Source organism: Trematomus bernacchii, unplaced genomic scaffold (assembly GCF_902827165.1).
Source record: "Trematomus bernacchii unplaced genomic scaffold, fTreBer1.1, whole genome shotgun sequence".
Classification (NCBI taxonomy): domain Eukaryota; kingdom Metazoa; phylum Chordata; class Actinopteri; order Perciformes; family Nototheniidae; genus Trematomus; species Trematomus bernacchii.
In genome coordinates, this window is record NW_022987840.1 from 966,129 (window position 1) to 976,548 (window position 10,420).

Here is a 10,420-nt window from a genome sequence, read left to right on the forward strand (position 1 = left end):
AGCAATGTTCCCTTTTATTAGAAACACCCTGACCGTCAAACAGTCACACCTGGAAGCTGTTGAGTACAACCACAGTCTGATCTGGGCCTTACTTAATGACACATGGTTGGTGATAATGAAAGAGGCTTCTCACTTTTTCAAACCAGATTAATCCTGATGACACCCGTTAAAGCATCTTCCCTAACCTCTAGGCCACCCCAAACAGTGTAATCAAATGTTTCTATTTACTCCTCCATTCCAACTTAACAAATGCATTATGCAGTGAAGGAGAACATTCAGCTGTTCAAGTTCTTCCTCGGAAAGAACAGCTGAAAGTTTCACACAAGAGCAACCTGACCTGTTTAACTGACCCTCAAGCTGTAAAAGACCCTTTAGACAAACAACTCTAAAAAAGTGATGTTGTTTTTCAAGACAAGGGAGCGAAGGACGAGCTGGAAAACGACTCCCTTCATGATTTACACAATGTTTAGCTCCTTGAAGACGGTTAAGTCTCTAAGGAAAAGCTCTCCTCTATTTTACATTCAGTTACATTGGACTCATCTTCAAAGGAAAACAATTTATAATTTACATATTTAGCCTGGCCACGGCCCCGACTTTAATATCTTCAGACGCTCCACCGAATTTGGTGAAAAACCACTAAGTAATGGGAACACTAAAGGCCCGTCCACACGGCGGCGTGCGTTGAAGCTTCAACGCTTCTGCCCATTCACTTTGAATGGGGTGACGTCACGCTTTGCCGAACTGCATTGTGGTTGTGCGTTGCTCGCTTCAAAAGTGGAGCAATGTTCAACTTTTGAAGCTTCGACGGAAGCGTCAGCCAATCAAATCATATGCCAGTACAAGCTCTAGCCAATCAAACTGCGTGCTTGTGTGTCCGGGGCGGGAGATTCATGTGATTGGTTGTTGGTCGAGTTTCAGGCACGCCCACCGGCAAGCTTCAACGCACGCCGCCGTGTGGACGCTGCGTAATGGACCCAATTGGTTATTTGAAGCAATAGTTCAACGGTTTAAATGTTAAAGATTACCATTGTTTAACAGCTGTTAAAATGATGTGTACTCAATTAAAAGCATTTTAACACTCTTATGTAAGTGTTAGTTATTTTTCTGGAAATGCAAAAGCAGTCGCGAAGGCTTACACATGCAATAACCCAATAAACACAGAAGACCTCCAAACATGTGACCCTTGTCTTTCATGGTCCTGTGACCCCTGTAGTCCTCACAAACCCTTAATTAGAAATCCTAATTTTACACTCTGAGGCGTGGTCCTGTCAGACTGTGTGCAACAAATTAGAGGATAGATGCTTGTCAATTCATCATAGGACAAATGGCCTCACTGTTTCTGTTTACTTGGTTAAGTTAAGTGTAACTCTTTTTACCTAATTCATGAAATATCTCTCTGTTTTAGTTTTGAAAAACAAGTTAAAAGGGTCATAGGGGTTAACTATCTAAGTAATCAGTAAAAAGTGAGAATGTTTTCACTGAAGAAAACACATACAAGATTGAACAAGTGAAAATTGAACAGATTGATGTGAAACGTAACTGTGTTTAAGATATTTTCAACCCTAGGTGAAAAACACCATGTAATTCAATTTTAAGCATACTTTTACATTTTGAAACCAGAGGTGATGACGTCTCAAGTGACTGTCATGCTGCTTACTGAAACTCAAATGAAATTGTAAACCTTCAACTCTTTTCTTGGATGTGTGGTTTTGGAGAGAAATTAACTCTAATGAGCATCATGGCAGCACACTAATGAGGCAATAAAATGGTTAAATGTCCCACTAAAGTAGTAAGTAGGAATGGCTTGTTCAGAATATGTCTGTTTTCCTCACCTACATAATGGCGTGTAGAAATAGTCTTTTAGATTATAAGGAATATACAGAGGGACATCATGTGCTAGCTTTTAAAAATACAATCAAACAAGCAAAACACCATTACCTGGAAGATCCTTTTGATGGTATTGGCGATATAACTTTTTTACAGTACAGTTAAAGCATGATTTTCCTCATCTGAAACACATCCAATTGTTGCCACTGCACTGCTGTGATTGTCTGGGAGTATAAAACAAGTCATGCTACAATGTATGCATTAAAACTCCAGCAGAGAAAATAAGCACCGTATTGGCACTTAATTGTAGACATTTTTGTTTTACAAGAGTTTGTGGTTATGGTGAGAATCCCACCCAGGAGTGTATATGGCTTGGGCAACGAGTAGAGGGGATTATTTGAGGTAGGAATGTCCAATAATGAGAATACAAATATTCCAAGTAAAGGCACATTGTTAATACTGAAGCATCGTAATGTAAGGACTTAATTGCTGGTCAAGGTGGAGGTCATTTTTACTATGAGTTCAGTTTAGGGGAGACACAAGAAAGGACTTTTCTTTGCATGGTATATAATTAGCTTATATGTTTCTTATTGTACATTTTTAATATAACAGGTAAAAGATAACTCTAGCTGTCATTTAATGCACTGGAGTACGAAGTGCAATATTTCAGTCTGAATGTAGTTGATTACAACTATAAAGTACATACATTCCTCCACTTCCAATAACAACTTATCAACCAGGATGACTTTTGAATCTGTATAATGTTATTATGCCACCTTTGATAATTTTAAGAGATGAAGCTAAATTCGGAGGAAGGGAACTTCTGGCTCATGCATTTTTAAACTGGGCTGGCCTGGCGGCAGATGAGGACCAACCATGGTCAGAGGAGACATACCAAAGTCCTGAGCTCAGCCCAAGTGCAGCAGTCTTACAATATGTCAGCAATGTTATTTTTACAGGGTCATATAAGAAAACCAAACGGTTCTGCATGTGCCCCACAAGGGCATTCCTCCATTGCTGACCCTGAACCAACCCACAGCCTCTTGTCCTCCTGCTCTTGCATCAGCTTGTTACAAGCCTCTGATTTCCAAATAAGTATTTACCCCTGTCATGGCTCACCAGGCATTTCACTTGTAATGATAAATACTCCAATGAATTAAACAGCATGGAGCCAAGTAAGTCAGAACGCAGACATTTTAACCCATAAATCCTGGCTGCCGCCTGTGTTTGCCTTGTTAAACACGTTCGTGGCTGAGTGGACCAGTCGGGCCTTGGGCTGAAATCTTCACAGGGATCGGGGTCATTAGCCATCAGACTGATAAACAAGCCTGTGACATAATGTGGAAACACTGACCCCATTCATAGGTCTAATCACCCGCAAAACATTCTGCATGCCGGGCAAATCTCACACATATAAAACAAATTCCTTGCGGTTGGTGAGGGGATAGTGAGCTGCCATTGAGGGAAATGACTGTTTCCTGGAATATCTCTCTCTGTCCTAAAGGCTACTTCTCACATCCACAACAAGTTGGGAGTCTGGGTGAGATTAGGGGACTGGTGCCATTACAGCTTTCTCTCTGTCTACCCACTACCCAAAATATCATGTCTGGAAATGGATAGCCTATTGGATGACCTCCTCATTGTCTTTGTTCCTGCAGCACTTTTTTCCCTCTCAAAATATAGAAAAGTTTGTCAATAACTTGCTAGTAAGATTACAGAGATTCAATGTAATCTCCTTTAGTCTCATTGGTCTGGACATAAATCAAAACAGCCTGGAACCCGAACGGAAACATGCAATAAATGTCCATGTTGGAAAAACATAAACTTGTGCGCTCTGGCAAATGCAGGCCTTTATTATAATAACCAAAATGATTTCATGTATGAACAGTGCAGCCAAAAAATATTGAGTCAGCAGCACTGTGTGATGACCCTCACTTGTTCTGTGGATCCTGGGCCAAGTCTGGCTTGTATACAACATCTAAATGGCAGATGCCAATTGCATTGGTCTTATACTTGGATGAATATAATTAAACCAATTTCCCTTTGCCATTAAACCACATAATGTATCATTTGTGGTCTTGAATATTCAAAGCCAAAATAAATGGCTTTCAACATCAATTACATGAGGTAATGAGATAAGAACAATTATTACGGAAACTGGGTGATTAAGTGGTTAAAATGTTATTCCATAACCTTCGCCACAGAGGTTGTGTTTTCTGTTTGGTTTGTTTGTTGGATTAATTGACAGCAAGATTATAGGAATACTACTGGCCTGAGTCTCATGAAAAATGGAGGATCTCACCATTTTCAAAGAAAGAACCCATCGAATTTTGAAGCAGATCTGAATCACGGACGGATACATGCATTCATTTCATTCATGGAAACCTTGGTGGAGCTCTGTGCTCTCTGAGTGACCTTCCTTTTCAAATGAATTATCTAACTAATACAAATGGTGGAAGAAGAACTTCCTTAAATGAGGTAAAAGCAGAATAAAACAATATTCAAATACTAAAAGTAAATGTCCTGCATTGAAAACGTTACTTTACTAAAAATAAACTTTACTTTACTAGAAAGTTATCATTGAAAACGAACTTCATGCATAAACCTGTGAGATGCATTTAATTGTTTTACCTTGTGAAAATGAAACAAACTACACATTTATATGTATGCTTTATTTTAAATCCATACTGTAACAACGGTTCATATTTTATAAACGTGTTTTTGTTAGTATAAAGTAAATAGTCACCATAGTAGTTTTCTCTCCGAAATACATAGCATTTGTATAAATTAGCATCCGATCGAAAACTCAAGTAAAGTACAAACACTTTAATACATTTACCTTATTACTGTCAACAGCTGCACAATACATCTACAATGAGCTACCAAGGCTCAAACAGCAGGAATGTGCAACAGGGTGCTCACATCACATAGCATTTTAATGTGAACAGCACCCTCTACTGTTTATTACGCGCTCATACAACACGTAGTATGCCATTCACAGCACTGTAATAGATCGAAACAAATAAATGATTATGTGTACGCGTTTTGTAAAATGCAAAACAATAATAAAACTTTGTTTTATTGTTAATACATTTTCTGTCACGATTCATCACTACTTTGGTATTTTCAAAGTAAGTGGAGTTGCGAATCTGCGGTACGGAAAGGAAAATCTACTCGCTGTTATACAGGCAGGAACCCACGTGTGCAGCTAGCAGGAGGAAGCACTAAGCAGCAGGGAGATTCAGACTGCAGTTGTTATACATACCTGACAGATATATTCTTTTCCTAAACTATTTAGCTTTATTACGCCGGACGACATTCGCCATAATGTCTTCGTTCAGGAAAGCGTTGAAGTCCCGACAGAAAAATCACCATGAAAGATCTCAGGTGAGCATTTCAGTGTTTTGTTGGCTAACTTGCTAGCTTCCTAGCCTGCTGCTATGTTATGAAGTACTGTTGCCCTATAGAGATGTCTAAATATTATAACCAACCTGATAAATGTGGTGTTATGTAATACATATTGTGGTGTATAACTTATCTTAACTGTATACTTTTTTCACACAGCCTGGTTTCAGGAAACATTTGGGATTGCTGGAGAAGAAAAAGGACTACAAACTCCGTGCAGTGTAAGTTGTATCAAGTAAAAGAAACATGCTTTTGTTTCTATGCTTTGAATGTGGATTTTGAAATGTAACATGGTTGAAGAATAAAGTGTGTAATGGCTTGCTTTGCTTTGTTTTTTAGTGATTACCACAAGAAACAAAACACTCTTTCTGCTCTGCGAAAGAAAGCTCTGGATAAGAACCCAGATGAGTTTTACTACAAAATGATCAACACCCAGCTGCAGGTAAGATAAGGATCACCATTAAAGCAACACGACGAGACAATTAGCTACCCTATGTACATCTCCCCTGATCTCTGTGGCTGAAGTATTTAACATGGCTTATTTTGTGTTGACAGGATGGAATTCATGTAGCAAAAAAAGAAGGTGAGGAGGACGAGATAACAGAGGAGCAGAAGAAAGTGATGAGGACGCAGGATATCAAATATGTGGAGATGAAAAGGGTGGCAGAGGCCAGGGTAAGTGGATTTGCCACAACAACACAATCAAAGTGGAATTAATTGTCTACTGAAAACTCAGGCCCAATTCCCAACCGCCCCCTACACACTACCCCTCCATTTGCGCGGAAGGTCCGCCACATTAAGTGCTGTTCCAAACCAACGAGTGTGGAGGGGGAGTGGGTTATCAAGCCCTCAAACAGCGAGTCTGCATCGGTCCTGACTTCCCCTGCTGCTCTACCTGACCGCACTCAACGCTGGGTGTGTCCGTCATGAAACAAGCTCTTTACAAACAGTTCCGTGGAAACATTCAGTGATAAACTGCACAACAAGAGCTATTTAATATCTTCATACAGATGTTAACAACTTCATGGTTACCTCATATTTGTTTAAACTTAGGATCATTTACTCATGTCTAGTCTAGAAAACGGTAAAAGTTATGTATATTTACACAGACTTTTGCTAAAACTAAGCAGTTTATAAACATCAGATTTTAAAACAAAAATATGTTTACAAAAAATATATGCCATAAAAGATTTTTAGAGTTTTATTTTTGTTATTTTTAATCCAAGAGATGCTGATTTGAAACCGTTGTTACGAAAAATTATTGCATTTCCTGTTTCTGCCGGAGAGAGGGGAGTTCGTCCCAAAGCTTGCCGCTGTATTTACACCCTCCATCTGGAAGGAGGGAGCCTCGTTAAGCTGCGAGTGTGACTACAGACGGAGTTCACTCCATCACGGAGGGGGAGTGGGTAGGGTGTGGTTTGGAATTGGGCCTAAATTACAGATGTGCTCCGACCATTACCTAACCTCCTACTGATAAAGGAATCCTCCCTGTAATAGAGCTCCTGTTGTTGCTCCCTGTAAATCTTTGTGTTTATCATTTGATTTCAGAAAATTGAGAGGATGAAAGGAGAGCTCCATATTCTGGAGGCAGACGGCAAACAGAAAAACCATCATACATTCTTTGTGGATTCCAAGAAAGAAGGTAGATGTTAATGCACATTGGTTAATTATAATGTGAACAGATATCCCTGGCTTGTTGGGATTTAATAGTTATTAGGTAATACAGTAAGTTTAAATGTTTTACTGAACGTTTTATTGTGTCTCCTCAGTGCAGTCTTTCGATCTGGCAAACCACCTCAACACTGTCCCTGAGCTGGTGGACAGAGTGTTCAACAGACCAACTCTGAAAACTCTGGAGACGAAGAGCATCCAGGGAGCTGTAGAGCCTCGCACTATGATGGTTTGTGCTTATAATGCATGGAGATCAGCGTCATTTAGTGTGTGACCAGGACCAGGATATAGCTTCTGTAATCTGAGTTGACATTGGCTCACCTAAAAAGTGTACATCAAAACATTTGTTTGCAATATATTGCTGTCAATTTAAAGGGGACCTATCATGCAAAATGCACTTTTGTACGTCTTTCATACATGAATATGTGTCCCCGGTGTTCCAGGGAACTCACCAAGTGTCAGAAAACACAACCCTCTCTATTTTCCTCCATACCCAAATCTCTAAAAAAGGGGCTGCAACGGATCTGATAAAAACTGATCCAGATTTGAACACTGTCGTGACGTCTGGACAGTGGCACTACGGCTATTGGGCCAACTCCACCAATCAGGAGGAGACAGCCATGGCCATTGCCGTTCGAAAGCGCTGGAGACGCTGTAGTACATATGCCAGGCCTGTAGATGGTGCTGTTCTCACATAATCTGCCCTTGCAAAAACAGAGCTAAAAAATGTCAAATTGAGCAAAATGAGGCATGGATAAAATGCATGATCTGTTTGGTATTTTGAAGGAAAAAAAAGTATAAATATGCCTTATATAGGTATGGTCCTACACTATATTATTCAAATATAGCATGATAGGTCCACTTTAAGGTTCAAAGTGCATTCAAACCCACTGATGGTTCTCTCCTCATTCTAACTGTAGAAGTTGGCCAAGCAGAGGAATCACCAGTACAAGATCCTTTCCCAGAGGATAGACAGAGAAAAGAAAATGTTTGTGATTGGCCAGAAGATTCAGACCCGCAAGGACCTACAGGTGAGGAAACGATGTCTTATATGACAACAAGCATTGTCGCAGTACAACTGAAAAATGAACACGTTTCCTTTTTCTTATTTAACCCTGTGCACCAGGATAAGAACAAGAAAGTGAAGGTAAAAAAGGAGACTCACAGTGCTGCAGCTATCTACAAGTTTGATGTCAAGAGGAAGCGCTGAGGGGGATGTTATCGTCATGCTGAGAAGAAATCACCAACTTTGCCAATCTGATATTGGTGAAATAGTGGACTTCTAGATCACACCATAGGAGAGCATTTTTATTTCCTTAAAAGATGTTGCAGTTTTGTAAATATTTATCTACAACTTTTAGTTTCTTTCAAATAAATATCAAAAGAACATACACTTGTTGTGACTTGTTGTCAAATGTGCATATAACTTGTGGTTGACCTCTTTTTTTGGGTTAGTAGTTTGTTGACTTTTACTTTTTTATTATTAATGTGTTGCCATTAGAACAACTCAAGAAATTAGAGACAACAGCATAATTAGTTTAAGAGGCCTAAGGCTGAATTTGAAATGAGGAAGTCATATGTGCTGAGCCGTCAGACTGCAGTTTAGTGTGTTTAGTTCTTGTACCAGTAGGTGGCATTAGTGTCCTTCATCACTGTCAATGGCTGAAGACACAGGATATGAATATGGAATAGACTAAGCTGGAAGTCTATAGCATGCAAAAAAATGTAGACTTGAGAGTTAAAATGTGGATATGACATTTTCTGTAATTAGATGTCACCGACTCAAGTGCCACAAACTGCTTTCTTGTTCAGTAGGTATTGACACAAGGAGCTGAACCTCATTCACATTTCACACCTGTCGTAACACACTGTACTTTTCGAAAAGTTCTATAAAAAAGGCATTCATCTTCTGCTATGAAGAACAACACTTTGGCCTCATCCAGTATCTCACAGCTTATTGTGAGTGTGTTCAGGTTGTCCTACCATCTCATAAAGATAGGAAGTATGTCAATGTCATTCGTTGGGTATTTTCATTAAGGTGGACTGGTAAATGACATGATGAAGAGGCCTTTACAATGTATAACTGATGGAAGCGAGCGATTAACGTTTTTTTGCCGCCATGAAATTAACTTCTCTGAATTGACTCAAGTTGGGGCCGTTTGTTGGTGATTTGAGGGTAACTTCCTCGTGATAAACTTGGATATTTGTATCTAAGCATTTTACGAGGAATCCACAGAAACACTAAGTTGTTGGTGTCTGCGCAACTAAATAATTTGAGTGGTGGAGGCACAGGTTTAGCTTATTTGTTTGTTGCAGCCCTTGAAATAAAATGCAGCAACTCCTCAGAAAATGCATTTTCACATGTCACAGCAGGGTAACACACAGCTGCAGCTAGTACAATTGAGTATGATTTAGTTGTCAGATAGCATGCACTAATAATTACAACAATACTACTGTCAATGCTCGCTCATTAGATCACTTTAATCATAATTAGCATTTTTAATTGTATTAGCTGCAGCTGTGCTTATGCAAAAATACCTCTGTTAAAGACACCCTTGAGAGGCAAATGTAACTATTGTTACAGCTACATCCTTCTCTACAGGTTATTCTCATCAGTCTGTTATGGTGTGATGTGTCATCAGATAACCCAATGTATTAACCATTACCTGTTCCCAAAGGCCCTTTTTACAGCAGATATTTCGACTTGTCATGGCAGGTGTCACTAATAGTATGTAAGACGGCTCTGTTACATTCAGGCGTCCCTTTAAGCCGTGACAGTCAGCCAGCATGTACAAAACCATGACCCAGAAAATGACGCAGCTAAATGGGATTCAGCCATTACATATTAAATAATTTACACCTGTGCTTTTTCTACTGTGACATATCAGAATGTATTCCACAATAAAGGCCTATCATTTTCCATGTCTTCCTCACATCTGCTCTCACAAGACTACCCAGCTCATACAGGCTCATCGTCTCTGGCTAATTAGACTTCTCAGTAAAGTGTGTGCGTGTGTGGATCAGAGTGCCACGGTGGAGCTGGGATTAGCTGATCCCTGGTTTGCCACTAAGACCAACTCTTCTGTTGATCCCCCTGCTGATCAGTCCTCACCAAGTCCCTGTCCTCAAAATGGAACTTTGTTGAGTCAAGTACCTGCACTAAAGCCCCATATGTCAGGTGAGACAAGCACACTCAACTTGCATTCACAAAATCTATCCCCTTCCACATCTCTCATAGTGCTGTCTTTCTCCATCAACCTCTTTGTGGCTTTGTATTTGCATGTAGTGAGTACTAACAAACTGTATGTGTGGTTTCTACAGCCTGTAGTGTGAAATAGACTGAGGACCTGGCGTCCAGCAGCAGATCACAGCGGCCCAGGTTTGATTGATCACTGGTGGCAGCAGCTTCATAAACAGAGCCCATCCATCAGCCTCTCCTGGGAGCCACTGGAGGGGGAAGAGGAAACAGAGGGAGCCAGGCAGAAATGTCACCAGGCGCAGTGAGAGGTGGAGGGGC

General features: G+C 40.1%; 1 protein-coding gene across 1 annotated transcript; it reads left to right on the forward strand.

Moving 5' to 3' along the window:
- The first annotated feature begins 5,022 nt into the window (after window positions 1–5,022).
- Window positions 5,023–8,294, forward strand: utp11 (UTP11 small subunit processome component). The gene is made up of 8 exons (XM_034112709.1): window positions 5,023–5,214; window positions 5,392–5,453; window positions 5,572–5,674; window positions 5,788–5,907; window positions 6,781–6,874; window positions 7,002–7,132; window positions 7,824–7,934; window positions 8,030–8,294. Exons 1-8 carry the CDS (start codon window positions 5,155–5,157, stop codon window positions 8,111–8,113), a joined length of 765 nt encoding a protein of 254 aa, XP_033968600.1. The 5' UTR covers window positions 5,023–5,154; the 3' UTR covers window positions 8,114–8,294.
- The last annotated feature ends 2,126 nt before the right edge of the window (window positions 8,295–10,420 follow it).